We start from the raw sequence: 16,863 nt of genomic DNA on the forward strand, positions 1-16,863 counted from the left end.
CCTTGATTGGTTACCTGTGTATTGTATCAGGATTGGTTACCTGTGTATTGCACCTAGATAGGTTACCTGTGTATTGTACCAGGATTGGTTACCTGTGTATTGTACCAGAATTAGTTAGCTGTGTATTGTGTCTGAATTTTGGTTACCTGTATATTTTATCTGAATTGAGTACCTCTGCATTGGAACTTGTACCTGTGTGTACCTGGTTTATGAACCTACAAGTGAGTACCATCTGTACCATATATTCTGTACCTGTGTATTGTACCTTGATTAGGCATTCTATATTTGTACCTTTGTGTTATTTGGTATAATCGTCGATAGATAAACCCTGAAATATCATCAAAATACAGGGGATTTTGCCTATGTGTGTTTGTACCTGGTTCATTCCTGACTAAGGCAGCGTTTCATCTTGATTTGTTTCTCTGGACTTCCTGTTCTTATCATTATGGTATCACTGAAGGGTTTCTGCTCAAATTAAATATGGAGGATAGGTCTGGTAGTCATGGTACTCCCAGCTTCTATGATAAGAACATTACCTGATAAAATACAACCAGCCAGGTGGAGGTTCAAGTGAATGATTAGTAGCCGAATGTGGCTTCTATGTTCTACTTCCCTAACATGGCTATTGTTTAATAAAAACACTCATTATGACACATCGCAGAAAGAAATCTCCAATAGAGGAAAAATTTTATTTCACCGGAAAAAGACTTGGGAGATATTATCTCCATATGAAGTAATAGGGAAAATTCAAATGTTTCAGTCAGATTGGAAAAAAGTTGTCTCTTAATTTTACTCAGGGATTTTTTTTATTTCATCATTTTAATTCTAAAAAGAAATGTCTTGTGCTAGTTTTGTTGTTTTATGTTTTCATGCATAGAAAAAAGGTTGAGTTGAACCAATTATGGATTTAAAAACAGTTCTTATTACATACAATCAGTTATTGAATCCAATTTCAGGGCAACTAGAGCATCTCGGTAACATAAACTAATCAAAAAACCAAAGTGTTGTGGTACCAAGATTCTCTAGTTGCAGGGTCATGAAAGGACATACCAGGTTTAGATTGTGGAGGAAAGCCTGAGTACTTGGAGAAAAACCACTGACTAGCAGTCAGTATCTGGTAAATATTCCATATGGGATTTGGACATTGGGGCAGCTTAACTAGTACCTACTTGGTCACCTATGATTCCAGAAAAAAATAACTGCAGATTTCTGGGTACAAACTTTGATCATGAGTCATGTACAGATAAGTTACAAACAGCTTGTATGTGGAACAAAAGTTCACTTTTACTAACCTCAGAAACAAATTGAGGTTGATATAGACAAATTGTATGTGACCTCTTGAGATGTTTGAGGAATTTCAGTATGTTGTTCCATAACAGTAGACAAGATAAGCTGACTGTAGTCCAGATAGTAACAGTGTCAAACCTGATACAGGGTCTGAACCCTCCTATTGTGTGTGAGGTAGATAGCTGTTTTTTTGATGCATCATGCCTGAGCGAAAATAAGGAATGCTCCAAATAATCGCTACTGATTAAAAATTGTAAAAGTCCACCAGTGTAAATTATTCTGGCAGTTTATTTTAAAACTAAACCAGGACAGGAATTGAATTTACATTAGGTAATTATTGAGAAATTGATTTAAATTACATATAATGAGGTCTTTAAAATCTGTATGAGATTGTTTATTGAGTTGTTGAATTATTTTACAAGCAATAAGGCTGAAGGAAACATAATAACATTTAGATACAAATACACAAAATGATTATATAAGTAGTTGAAATTTAGAGCATATATGGAAGAGAGAAGGTTCATTTTAATCCTCTATCTCCTTTCAGTGATAAATCTATGTGCGCATCCCGAGTCCTGGACTCACAGAATTTTAAAAGGACCCATGAAATTTCTGGGAACGGGTATCTATAACACTGTGGGACCCATTGTTTTCACAAAAACCTTTGAAAAGAACCCACGAAAAATAATCGTAGATTGAACACTGTCCTTTAAATAAAATGTGTTCGTGTAATGCTATTAATGGTTAACACGCATTGTGTTTGTTAAATGTCTTTGGAGGAAGGCTTCAGTGAGATAGCACTATGGAATGGGCATGAGTGCCACTGTCAGAATGAGATACAACACAAATGTACTGCAGCCTCCAAAAACACAGTCATTTATACAAAATACAAACCAAACCAATGATCCTCTTCAATACATCCTTAACTGTGCCAAACCAAGTTTAAATATGATGGAACATACAGTATATTATGCACAGACAATGTGCAGTACTTTTTAATTAGGTCATTTTATATCTGAAGCATGTACAGACAATGTACAGTGCTTTGTAATTACGTCATTTTATATCTTAAGCAAAAGTTTTGAGTAAAATTGCTTTCAAAATGGAAAGGTGTACACAAAATTTTTTACGAAAAGGTCTGATTGTTTAAATTGATCACTAAGACAAAGTTGAAAGAAAAACTTATGGTAGGATATGTTTGACTAAATGCATGTCAGGATTTAGTGGACAAGTATCTTATTCACTCCTTGTGAAGTTAATGTTATTCTTTAAGACGGTGACTTCTTCAATATATAGATTAGTAAATATTTATGAACTTCTGGTCTGATCATCAAAACAGTTTGTTTTTCATCCATAAGACCAACCATGACAACCACACAGTATGGATAAGATGGCAGGTCCATTCGTACATGGAGCGGGACTTTTTATACCATTGGTAGGTTTAATCTAAACACAGATAGTAATTTTGAAGCAGAAACGTCATGTTTACATTTCTGTGTATAAAATATAAATAGAGAGGTGGAAGCTGGCCAATCGTCAGCAACCTATCTGATTTCTTATCAGGACTGCAGCTGTGTACAGACCACCATTCTGTGATCTTTGACCTCAGCAAGAAATTTCTGCTCATCCAGAGGTTCCGGATTTCTTTTGAAATATTTACTTTACTTTCTGCTGCTTTTTGCAAGTTCCTTAAATTTAGTTTAATTCACTCAAAATTGGATTTCTGATCACCCATAAATTTTCTTCAGGTTGTTTTATATAAGGCATCCAATTCATACTGCAGCCTCCCAAAACATTCAGACATTAATCACACACCGCAACACAAGCACACACGGAAGGCCATCCTTAAATGAACCTGTCTGTTAAATAGGACCTTAAACCTAATCAAACCAAATCAATAAGTTATCAAATCTTTTGTCAACAAGGATTATTTTACAATATCAACAATAAATCAAATGACAAGAAGTTGTAGTGATCATAAATTAGCATAAACCCCAGTTCTGTTTGTCAGTTTCAGTATTTTACCCTTATCACCCAAATCATGTTCATTCCAGAATTCATATTTGAGTTTGTTCAAACACAGGGGAGATAACTCTGTTGTTGACATTGCCTGCTATAAACTTCACATTTTTCTGCCTGAATGATTTTCCTTATAAATGTGTTACACTTCAGGTGAATAAGTGAAGTGGAAAATCCAAGTGTCGTATGTCTGTTATACCTGAGGATGATTTTACCTGTTTACAACTTAATTGTCAACTTATTATGCTATCATATGAAGATTCCTGTTGATAATGTGTAAAATCAAATGCACGTTTTTTTGTGTGTTTTTATTCATATTTGATGTAATTATTTTTCTGGCAGATTCATACATGCGTGAAAAACTAAATGTATACATGTATAATATTTGGATTTGAATTAAATTCTTTCCCAGAGGAAATAACTACTTTATTTGTTTAATATCCTTATTGCTTCACAACCTGCAATAAAAGCTATTTATGAAAAAAAAGTGAAGGTCACTTACAAAAGCTTTAAAGAAAGCTCCTTACAAGATATTTTTCAGTTTCTTTGAAATTGCCTGTGAGACACAACTAACCATCTAGTGTTATAATTCTGAACACAGAAGTTATTTCCTTGATGTACTTTAACAATATCACTCAGCTTCTTATATCAAGGACTCAAGGTCAGCTCAACTCAAGGTCGTTGTTAGGTTAGAGGTGTCCACTTTATTTCAAGGTTAGATTTGGTCATAAGGTCATTTTTCAATTTCAATGCCGTTGTTCGTTTCAAGGTCATTAATCTAACTCAAGGTCAGACTGCACTATCTGAAAGTCTTTCATTTCCTTTTGACTAAAGGTCACAGTTTGGTCTCAAGGTCATTTGAATGACAGTTTGCTGTAAGCTGATTTTTTTATGTAGAATATAGAAATTCATGAATTCATTAATACTAAATCAATAATTACCAAGTATGAGTCAACTCAAAATAAATATGTATTTTGAAAGAGACACTTAGAACTATGGTAATTGGTAAAGGCTAACTATGTGTCAGAACCAGGTTATTGCCATGGCCAATGAAATATAATACAGCTGTTTAGGTCATTCAGACTGTAAAAAGGTGAGGCCAAAGCTCTCCACAGAGAGATGTTAGATCCATATAAACATGGTAGAAATTCGGAAGTCTTCAGTTAGAAATATGTTTTATGTGATGGTGATGGGAAGTTGTTATCGTTTTGTTCCCCTCTGAAACATCAAAACCAGTAAGGTATGGAAATACCCACTGGGAACCATGACTCATCCCCGCATAGTGGTTGTAGACTCAACACCTGTTCTGTACATAAATGAACTTCAGCAGAGAAATAAAGAATATTATATGGTACATAAGCTCCAGAGATAAAACAAGTATTTGAAAGATTTATCAGTGGTATCTTTCAATTAAAAACTGTATTTAAAGTATCTATTTTAAGTGATTTATAAAAGGAACTTGGTAAGGAAAGGTTATTTACAAAGAATGATGTGTATGTGTTCTATTTCACCCCATTACTCCTACCTTATCTTTACCACATTTGCAATAAATAAACCCTTCACATTGTGCAAAAACCGTATTCAACCCAATAGGCACACCAGAATGTGTAAAGAATATTATCAGGAGCGTTGGAGGAGTGGCTGCTGGTATATTTGTTCCAGGAGATTCTCATCCGAATTTTTGTGGTAGTCAGGTGTGGGAGTAGCAGAACCTTTGTTCCTTTATGTAAGCATTGATTTAGCAAATTACGAAAACAGCTAACATAGCATTGGACAACTTCATATAATGAACATGTTTTAAACAAGTAACAATGTGGTTATAAAATGTTTAGTTTTAAGCCACCTGTTTATTGAACAAGGATGCTTCAACCTATACCCAGATGTATGGTGTCTAACTGGAAGCCAATGACATTTTGCATTTTCGAGTCTTGTCTGACAGAGAATCGGTGCAGCACTTCAGGTTATGAGCTCCAAGGTTTTGTTTCTATGTCAACACTCAAAATTCATACAATTCTATTGTCATTGTGCATATAGAATATGCTGAATACGTTATACTGGAAGACTTGTAAGGTACTTTTGTAGTGAAATGGTTGGATGCACTATTGACCAACCAATGCTTTATCTGAATTTCAGTTTTACTTAGCAAAATGAAAGCATGTATATACTCTGACCACAGGCACACAGTAGCAAACGAAAGCACATAAGGTTGAACAAGAGTCTAGTCGAATCGAATGATATTAAGGCAACCCAGAAAGAGGCTTTGGAAGTCTTATGAAGCCAGCCAATACCATGATAAGGATTTTGATAGTGAAAACTAATCAAACATTTAGCTTGTTCTTGATGTGAACAGAAACACAGATGGAGTGTGGCAACATTTTAACAACGTTTTGATGCATGTAAGAATTCATTTGCATATGCAACAAAATTTTTCTTTTCAATCCCATTCCTGTTTCAATAAATGTGTAGATATGTATGCAGTGGTAAAGTAATGTACTGGTAATGTTGTTGTGAACATGCTAGATGGCTTTCCTACCACATACAATAAAGAAGATATTAGTGTGTTTCTTCTTCACTAGCATTTACTAGATCACCCTATGAAGTACAAAAAATCATCATCATCTGTACCCTTCACTGTTCATGCCTATCTTTGCTCGTCTGAAATGTAGGCTACAATCTTATATAAAATGCATTCAGTATTTATAGGAACATTCCTGCTGCACAAACTGATTGGTGCCAAGATTGATCAAGATAATTTAGAAATTGTCAGTGTAGTGGAGACTGTAACCTAGCAACAGTATCTAATATCACTACTCTATAGATGTAGCTTCAGTTAATAAAACCCAATGTAACAACTCAAATGTAAACAAGTAGCACATGGGATGTATTAAGGGTGAAACTTTTCCAAGCCTAAATCTTGTGTCTTTACACTTTAGCTGTACACAGCTGATCAAAATTTCTAAAGGTTCTGCTGGAAATATAAAGATTATCTTGACTTTTAATTAAATTTGAAGGATGCCATCTAATGCAGTGAAAAGATATCCTATTAACCTTTAAAGATGCTCCACCACCGACAGAGCAATAATGGTATTCTTCATTTGAACAATAATTGGTGTTTAATCATGTATATATATGTCTAATTAACACAAAAAATAATACAAAATAGTTTATTTTGCCTTTGGTGCATGCACAATCAGTACTTCATTCCATAAAGAATAGTGCCACAGAATTTTTTCGGGATTCATAATTATTTTTTAATATTTTTAACTTAAAGTAAAATTAAAAGTTCGAACTTTCCAATGGTGGTAATGATGTAAAGTTAGTAGCTTTTGTAACTGAAGAAAAATACTAAATCGTCTGCTTGTGTTTTTGACAGAGAAAAATACCATTTGTCAGCGGTGGAGCATCTTTAAGTATCATTATTTGTCAAATTAGAAAAATAGAGCAAAAAAAAGTGTGATGAAGATGACTGTATGTCTGAACATTATTTATTTGTTTTAAGTCCAATCCATGGGCCTTCAGACCCCAAAATGGAATTTAAATAGGTTCTTAATGTATGTTTTATGCATATGCATTAAGGTATTACTACTTTAGAGTGTTTACTGCAAAATTGCGAGTTGTATTCAGGTCTGTAAAAGAAGCTTGCTGGAGAAAAATGCTCATTGCAAATGGACCTCCAGTACGATACATTGTCAACTGCAGTTGACTCACAAGTATCTGTGAATTAGTGACAAGCATTATATGATTGGAACCAAGTATCAAACTGTTTCTTATCTATTCAGTCCTGCTTAATTCAACCTTCTTTTATTGTACTTTTGTAACAATTCTGGATCAGGTCGATTGATGGAAACCAACTAGTGGCTAGTGTTTAGAGGTCCTGAGTTTGAGCCCTGGTAGAACTTCCAGCTAGCATTTGAAAATCCTGAATTTGAGCACTGGTAGAACATACAGCTATTGTTTAAAGGTCTTGAGTTTGAGCCACGATAGAACTGGCTGCTAGTGTTTGGAGGTACTGAGTTTGAGCCCTGGTAGAACTTGCAGCTAGTGTTTGGAGGTCCTGAGTTTTTTAGCCCTGCAGCAAGTGTTCGGAGGTCCTGAGTTTGAACCCTGATAGTACTTGCAGGTAGTGTTTGGAGGTCCTGAGTTTGAGCCTTGGTAGAACTTGCAGGTAGTGTTTGGAGGTCCTGAGTTTTTAGCCCTGCAGCTAGTGTTCGGAGGTCCTGAGTTTGAACCCTGATAGAACTTGCAGCTAGTGTTTGGAGGTCCTGAGTTTGAGCCTTGGTAAACTTGCAGCTAGTGTTTGAGTTGAGATGTCGCTGTGTGAGTCTTTTAGCCTTGGTAGAACTGCAGCTGTGTTTGAGAGTTTTTAGCCTGCGGAGGTCCTGAGTTTGAACACTGATAGAACTTGCAGCTAGTGTTTGGAGATCCTGAGTTTGAGCCTTGGTAGAACTTGCAACTAGTGTTCGGAGGAGTTTGAGCCTTGGTAGAACTTGCAGCTAGTGTTTGGAGGTTCTGAGTTTGAGCCCTGGTAGAACTTGCAGCTAGTGTTCGGAGGTCCTGAGTTTGAGCCCTGGTAGAACTTGCAGCTAGTGTTTGGAGGTCCTGAGTTTGAACACAGGCCCTGCACAGGCCCTGCAGGTAGGGCCTTAGAATTGTACCTGCTGCCCCTACTGCATGATCATAAAAGGCGACTAAATTTAGGATCTTATCTTTTCTCTTCTTCCTAACTGACTTTATCTTTCCTAATGCCTCCCTTGGCACTGCCTCACTTCTGGCCTTGGGTTGAGCGTTCACCCCTGTTAGGAAGACTCTGGGTTCTGTCCCCTGGCCGAGACACACCAAAGTCTGTAAAAGTGGTAGTTTTTGCTCCTGCTTAGCGCTCAGAATATAGGGAGTGTAATGACTGGTTCACCCGTTGTCAGTATAATGTGACCGGATGGGGTGTGTTGCTTGGTGTCTTCAACGGTATGCTTCAGTGATGTAGCACTATAAAAAGGCCAACAGTTCCACTGTACAAGAAGACACAACACGAAACATACCGCAGTCTCCCAAAACACGCACCTCTCACTTCAAACATGCTACACACTGCAATAACTGCATACATGGGGGGCCGTCCTTACACAACCCTGGCTGTTAATAGGAGGTTAAAATAATCAAACAAACAAACAAACAAACAACAAAAGAGTTTGAACACCGATAGAACCGGCAGCAAGTGTTTGGAGGTCCTGAGCTTGAACACTGATAGAACCTGCAGCAAGTGTTTGGAGGTCCTGAGTTTGAACACTGTAGAACCTGCAGCTAGTGTTTGGAGGTCCTGAGTTTGAACACTGATAGAACCTGCAGCTAGTGTTTTGAGGTCCTGAGTTTGAACACTGATAGAACCTGCAGCTAGTGTTTGGAGGTCCTGAGTTTGAACACTGATAGAACCTGCAGCTAGTGTTTGGAGGTCCTGAGCTTGAACACTGATAGAACCTGCAGCAAGTGTTTGGAGGTCCTGAGTTTGAACACTGATAGAACCTGCAGCAAGTGTTTGGAGGTCCTGAGTTTGAACACTGATAGAACCTGCAGCAAGTGTTTGGAGGTCCTGAGTTTGAACACTGATAGAACCTGCAGCAAGTGTTTGGAGGTCCTGAGCTTGAACACTGATAGAACCTGCAGCTAGTGTTTGGAGGTCCTGAGCTTGAACACTGATAGAACCTGCAGCTAGTGTTTGGAGGTCCTGAGTTTGAACCATGATCTTGCCATTCATTTTGATTCTGCTATCACACTATTATTATAAGTACCTGTTGAATACATGTTACTATAGCCTGGCACATGTCAGACGGACCTTTAGTTTTGTATTTATCTCTCAGCTTGTCACTTTGTTTGGGGTATATCTAACAAACTCACACTTTCAACTGCCAAACGATATCTGTGATTAGATGCCAGGGTGTCAAGTACAAAAAAGCCAGGTCTAATGTCAATAATGTTTACTGGCACAGTTACAGTTGTACAGCTGACATCTAAAGTACAAATGAGCTGAACCAAGGTGCAGCATCTGGCAACATTCCATCCATAAACAAGATCTTTCTTAAAACAATTTTACAATTGAAGTTGTTACAATAACTCTCTGCTTCATTCACTAGGTACCTTTAGGAGCGTGGTTGGAAATTAAATGATGATCTGTAATTAAAGCACCCTTAAATGATATACCATTATTTAACAAAAGCTGAAGTTTAGTGAATATCTTAATCAATTATAAGGTAATAATACTTGTGTTTGGTTTGATTTTATGATCTTGTGTATCAGTTCTGTATGGGGTTGATCACTGATATTAACATTGAACAGTTCATCAACTGAAAAAATGACGAGTTTTCAAAGTCCAGTTGGTGCTAACCATGGTCATATCATGCATTGCAATCCTTTTACACTAGTAACAGATGAGGAACATTTATGACATTTAAAAAATTGCAAGTTTAGGTAGCGGAGGAATAACTACTTACCTATGACTTGTATATATGGTAACTGAACACGGGCCAAACACTCTTGACCAAATATGGAAAAATGTGGAAGGCTAGTGGTAGACCTTAACCACTTGTTGGGATGTCAGACATCTTATCCACTTGGCCACTGCTTTCTCTATCCAGGTTAGTTATAATACTACTACAGTGCTCTCTTGAATTATCACCACTTGATAATACCACCACCCTCGCATACTGCCAATTGAACCCTCAGAACACTTTTGCCCTATATGTGATTCCCCCTTTGATTCCGCAACACCTGCTGCCATATAAAATATGCTGTGCTGAAATATAATTGTTCCAAATATTAAAATTCCTTCCATAGTATCACCATTCTGTACTATTTTCAATTATTTATAAATCAAATTCAACATGAACACCACTATCTTTATAACACCAAAATAGACTGGACTAAAGGTGGCGGTATAACGAGGATGGACTGTATTTCTACCTGAAATGTAGGTCAGCCATTTTATATGTCTTCATTTTGGAAAAATAGCATGCTTTGAACAATAACACACTGTTTAAGAGAGAAAACACTGTCAAAAATAAATTATGGGGTGTTGACTATAAGGGGCAGTAAGTTTTAACAGATGATTACATTTAGTCCAGTCATGCATGATGTGTTTGTTCCGGAGACTGATTCAGGTGGTTAATTAGACATCCATAACGAGGTGGGGCAGGCAATGTAATAAAATTCATATTTATCTCAAGTTTTACCATATAGCCTGTTCGAACTAGGATATTGGTAAAACAAACAACTGTGAAGTTTAAGGTTACCTGGGAATATTGTTCTTGGCTTTCTCAATTTAGAATTTTAAAAGGAATCATTGATGTCAGAAAGGCAATGTATTGAATGAATTGCACAATTTATTGTTAAATCTTTTGTTTGGCATTTGTGATTAATATAACTAGGATACTACATGTTTTAACAGCTTGAAACTACTAGTATTTATTTCTTTACAAACAATTGGTTAGAGAAACACTTGGGGTAGCAAGCTATAACAGGAACAACATTTACCTGGTAATTTCACTTTTTGCTTGGAAGAAATTAAATTATTAATAATTAATTCTAAAGGAAAATTGAAATACCAAACAATTTGTCAGCCACAATGCAAATGATCATTTCATCCCAGACAGAATAACTGCTGACAAGAAAATAAATTAGTGTTGTGTTGACTATGCTATTTGCAGCAGAGCCAGTGAGGTAGGGTAGGACAATAGGTTGGGTAAGGAATGGCAACATGGTTCAGGTGTCTGATAAACTACCAATATTATCTGGCTGTATACCTGGTTCAAATATTCCCATTTGTAGTCCTGTATAAGATTGAAAAATTGTGTGTTTTAAACCACAGAGCTGTTTATTGTTTAAAAATGTGAAAGTAGGATTCTTTGTTTGCCCATAGAATTTACAGGTCTTCTTATAAAAAATAATAATTAAAAAGCCTGAAACCTGAAACATTAAAATCATGGTTTATACTGAATATAGGATATCTTATCTATATAGATTTATGACAGAAGTATAGGATTACCAAATATTATCATTTCATTTCAAATAAATACCGGTAAAAAACCAATTCATTGCTTTCTCCAAATTTGTAGTTTTTATAAAGAGGATTTATTGCTTTTGTGTAGTTACCTTTTTTCATGATCATAAAATTTGAATAAATTACAGAAGACTTGAATGACAATCATAAAATTGGCATCATGTTTCCTAAAGGAGCCATACATGCTATTGTTGTGAAAATAGGTAACCTTGTTGAGTCTGAACGATGCACATTAGCCGCAGCTGCACTGCAGGTTTGTTTGTGTAGAATGGCATAGCTGATTACAGGTAGGCTTTTATACCTGCTTTATGTCTACCTGGGCAGGTGACATGTTTGTTTTGGATGCAGATGTATGCATGGTTTGCATAATGACCGACTGTTAACAAGACCACTTAATTGTCCAGAGCTCAGCTAGTGCATGATGATTATATTTTAATGAACATGATTAAATGATAATTTTCGATGGAAATGTATAGCCGCCACATGGCTTTTAGTTTGGATCATCTAAAATGAAAAATAATTGAGACAGATTTCTGAATAAGTTACCTTCATCAGAATATCTACTGTTCCTTTTACCTGTTTGCTGAACCTGCTCAGTACAGCTACCTTTCTCTCATATCTTCCTTTTAATGAGACCCTAAACATCACAATGGATGAAGTATTGGTATGGTATTCAGCCCAATAAGTGCCCAGGGTGGTTAGAAATTGAAAAACTGAGGGGCACTTTATAGGACTAAATCTTTATCTTAAGTTTTCCCACAATGTAAACCATTTGTAAAAGAAATAAAATAGACAATACTGGCCTCAGAAAGGGGGAGGAGGGCTCATAGAGACAGGGGTGCTTATTAAATAAGGTGCTATTCGATTGGGGTTAAAATAAGGAAACCTTGAAGTTTAAGGTGGACAACTCTGCATCAGTAGATATGGTACTTTTATACTGCTGAACCTTGTTAGATTCGGTTTGTGTTTAAACTAAAAAATAGGGAAATATTACATCTTTGGGTAAATAAACCTCCATATCACACTGCCATTAAGGTTCATGTAAAGGCTTTAAACAGTGATATTTTACAAGCCTAAAACTCATTACTGTGCTGCAATTGAACAGAACTAATTTCATGAATTGTTGGTATATACCCTGGCTAACTGTCAGTCTTACTGTTGATATGTAATTTGTGAAGCTGCTTGTAAAATTCAGTAAAATATGAGAAAAATGTATATTTCTGGAGAAGACATAGAACTCGTTTGAATTGCATTGATGGAACCAAATAATCATGCCATCGTGTTCAGTTGTGAATATGTCAGGTACTCCAACAGTTTGTTTGGCAAAATCGGACCAGCAAATAGCGCAGGAGCCTATTGTAGTAACTGAAAATGGCTGCTATAAATGGCGGATCACAAATATCGCATATAAGAAGCCATCTCAATTGATACAAATGTTCTTATAGACACCATAAGGTACTCTGAACATGACAAGAAGACTCTTCACGAAAAAAATAGTTCAACCGATCTGTTTGGGGCGAAAAATGCAAATTTCCGGAAAGAGCCTCAAAGTCCACATTTTAACTATTTTTTTCGTAAATAGTCTTCTTGTCATGTTCAGAGTACCTTATAGTGTATATAAGAGCACTTGTATCAATTAAAATGTCTTCTTATATGCTATATTTGATCCGCCATTTAAAGCAGCCATTTGCATTTACAACAATAGGCTCCTGCGCTATTCGCTGGTCCGATTTTGCCAAACAAACTGTTGGAGTACCTGGCATAGTTACTACTGAACACGATAGCATGCTTATTTGGTGCCATCAATGCAATTCACACGAGTTCTATGTCTTCTCCAGAAATATACATTTTTCTCTTATTTTACTGAAATTTACAAGCAGCTTCACAAAATACATATCCACACTAAGACTGACAGTTAGCCAGGGTACATACCAACAATTGAAGTTAGTTTTGTTCAATTGCAGCACAGTAATGAGTTATAGGCTTGCAAAATATCACTGGTTAAAGCCTTTACATGAACCTTAAGGCCATAAATGCATAAAAGACCATGTGCATTTAGAAGTGTAATATATACCATATTTAACCCAATAAGTACACCCGTTTCTGTAAGTACCCTCTCACAGTTTCGATTTTTTTGAAGGCCTAGAGATTACTTACCTTGAATTAAAATCTTTATAACTGGGAGAAATAGGAGACTATAAAAACTTGAATATCGTAAAACCCCTTATTTCATTCCTTTTGTAGATTGATTTGTGACTTATTTTTATTATTAATTTTTTTGAAAGGGCTAACTTTGATCTCAAATGCCCAATCAATTTTCTCAATGTTGTAATTTAAGTGCTCTTGGCACTTACTTGGTCATATATGGTATATCAAAAAGATTGTGCAATCTTTAGTGCAGACTACACCTGTTTTTCTTGACAATTCCAAGAAATTGGCAAGTCAAGATAAGAAATGATCACATACACATTACAAAAAGGACTTACAACAGCTTGGTATCTACAGTGTCTTAAACTATTGGTCTTCTATCTGTGGGTTACAACTTTGACGCTTACATATAGGGTTATGTCTGGTTGTTGTTTTTTCTCTGGGAACTTTGATATATCATGAAACGTGGACAAATTTCTTCAATTATAACAGCTGTTAAATGGATGTAAGTATAATCAAATTTAAACAATTAACATTTATTCAATTTTGATTTTTCAGATGATGATTCAGTCCATGTAGAACAATGTCCAGACCATGATTACCATTATGGAATCATGAATGAAACATTGAAGGTAAGCTTTATCTCAGGATTTTCTTGTTAATGCTGTTAGTCAAAAAACATTTTGGCTAGTCTAGTAAAATCTATAAGATATAAACGTTACTTAATGTATGTCAAGTTTACTTAATTGTTTATAATTATGTTTTCGATATCATATTTCAATGCAGGTTATTCTGGTTCTGGTACTAGTTCTTATGTTTTCTGAGAAAAGGCTATTTAGATCAAAAGTCATTGCAGATGCCTTGACAAAGTCTGTTAGTTTGATGTTTTGTGCTATTAGGTCAAAGATCAAAAAAAAAAAAAAAAAAAAATCTGGTATAAAAATGTATAAAAAAGTACATCATAAATCTTGTTATAAAATTATGAAAGTCAAGTTAATCAAATATACCTTGTTCCAGGATCATGAAAGAATCTTAGACTTAAGTTTAGACTTACCCAATCATTACTAACCGTTATTAATGTAACATTTTGTATTGCCATTTTTGATTGGCTAAGTCTAAACTTAAGAGAATTTTGGACTTAAGACTATGTTATGGTCTCGAGACCTGATTATGCCTAGTGACAGCAATATACAATCACTTTCGCTTACGACGACAGTATATTTTTTTGAAAAATGCAAATGTACATGTTATGTGCTAGTTTAGAGCTTGCAAATAGAAATATATCAGTGTCTCTATGCCTGTGGTTTATGGGGATAGGAGGACTAATGCATTAGCATATTTCAAACATAACATATAACATTAAATGATGAGAAACTCTGTAGGCATATTGTGACCGACTTTTTCTGATTGATGCTGTTTTGAAAAGCAAAAATAATTTGAGACAACATGCTGTTTATTTTCTTGCTACATTTCAATTAGGGTGAATAACCATCTTGAGACATCTGGTGTATAGCCAAGGTTATTAGCTCACCTGGCTGAAGGTGTCAACTTTTCCCTTTAAACAACCTTGTCTTCAAAAGTATGAGATCTGAAATCGAGCTTGCTTGGATGATGGACCACCAAGTTTGTTCAAATGAATGACCTTGGCCTTTATTCAAGCTCACAGGGATCAAATAAGCTAAAATATTTAAACAACTTATTAATAACTAACAGGCCTATAGACCTGATATTGGGTCTATTGGATGTTTGTTCAAATGTATGACCTTGACCTTCATTCAAGGTCACAGGTCAAATACAATTAAATCTTTAAATGACTTGTGGTTAGTAACCATGAAGTCTAGAGACCTGATATTACCTTGGTCATACGTGGAAATTTGTATTGACTCTCTTAAATATGTTTAAGTAAGTACCATATTAACTAGATAGCAGGTGAACGATTTAATAATTGGGCTCTTGTTTGAGACATATTGTGTCATTGCCAAAGTCATTTTAGACATATTGAATATAGCCAAGGTCATGAGAGCCATGTGGTTGATTGTCAAGGTCATTTGAGACATTTGGTGAATTGCAATTTAAAGGTCATTTGAGTCATGTTTTTGGCTAGCTAAGGTCATTTGAGACATCTAGTTAAAATATAAATTGTTAAGATCAATTCTTGTATGGGTCATTGCTAAACATGTTAACCTTTCAAAAATAACATGTTACATGTATGTAGTTGCCATAAGGGGTAGTGAGAAATATTGTTCAGCCATTGGCTTACAGTTCATTAAGTTAAATCTGAGTTGGCCTCCTGGTTCTAGTTGTTTCAGTATTTTATTTAAGTTTGGCGTTGTTAAAACAGTATGTACATACAAGTTTTGGTTTATAAGTAATTGAGTTTTCAAAATATGATATCAGGATCAAGGTATATAAGTATAGCAGGTTTTCATTGTAAGCATTGTACATATATTAAGTGATTTGGTTGCCATTTAGCTTCATGTTAGAGGGAACTTCCCATAACTAGTCCGTAAAGCTGTGCACCTGTGAGTCCGGATTATGGGTTTGATCCAACTGGTAGCTCATTACTCTTGCCCTATTACATATATCAGAAAGATGAATTTAGCTAGGCTTCCCTATTTTAGTTGACACTACTTTTAACATTTGGACAGGTTCTACATGACTGCATTAAGTGATTTAGATGTATCTATAATCATGAGTTGGCAGTTTGGTTTCCAATAGGTCACCTTTTATAATGTCAGTGCGAAGAGTTCCGAGTCAAGGGAGATAATTATAGGGTAGGTGACCAGTTTATGGCTGGTGAACCTGACACTGGTACATTATTAGTCTGTCTGTGCTACTGTGGTAGTATAGTCTGTAGACAATATCATTCCACAAATATCAACCAAGATAAATTTTCAACTTTTGAGTGTGTGTTTCTTCAATGTATTGGAATAAATCATCGGTTAGATGGTACATTGCTAACACAAATTGCTTTTCACTGAGACTGCCCTACAGATGTGTATCCAATAGGTGAAGGGCTAGTCGGGTAATACATAAGAATACCTTATCAATTCTGTCACCAACACCTTCTCTTCCCCAACCCCTTCACTTCCCCCACCTTCCCCCACCCCTTCGCTGTCTCTACTACAAAAGTTCAGTAAAACCTCCACACTGAAAGTAATTACTTCATGAATGTCAAAATATTTTATTCAATGCATATAAACCATCAGATAAGTCAAATATTTTGCACAGTTTCATTGACTCCTTGGACTTGTGTGTATTATACTGTAATAAGGTCATTACTTTCTGATTATTAACATTAGTTATGCTCTTTAAGAATGGTGTGGCTACAGAATGCTGCCTTCTGATGAAGCAGTTTAGATGAA

General features: G+C 35.7%; 2 protein-coding genes across 5 annotated transcripts in view; one reads left to right on the top strand and one right to left on the bottom strand.

Annotated features, from left to right (window-relative positions):
- The window catches only part of LOC138321293 (activated Cdc42 kinase-like), a 111,244-nt gene that overhangs the window by 1,059 nt on the left and 93,322 nt on the right, over positions 1-16,863 (top strand). For all 4 annotated transcript variants that reach the window (XR_011208310.1, XM_069264871.1, XM_069264917.1 and 1 more), the window contains exon 2: positions 14,057-14,130. The gene's annotated coding sequence lies outside the window, so the exon portion shown is untranslated. The remainder of the gene's footprint in view (positions 1-14,056; positions 14,131-16,863) is intronic.
- LOC138318785 (mucin-22-like) lies at positions 7,158-9,052 on the bottom strand. Its single transcript, XM_069261521.1, has 2 exons — positions 8,507-9,052; positions 7,158-7,799 (listed from the first exon to the last, which is right to left on the bottom strand). The coding sequence occupies exons 1-2, from the start codon at positions 9,050-9,052 to the stop codon at positions 7,158-7,160; spliced, it is 1,188 nt and encodes a 395-aa protein (XP_069117622.1).

The sequence above is a fragment of the Argopecten irradians genome, chromosome 1 (genome assembly GCF_041381155.1).
Source record: "Argopecten irradians isolate NY chromosome 1, Ai_NY, whole genome shotgun sequence".
Lineage (NCBI taxonomy): Eukaryota > Metazoa > Mollusca > Bivalvia > Pectinida > Pectinidae > Argopecten > Argopecten irradians.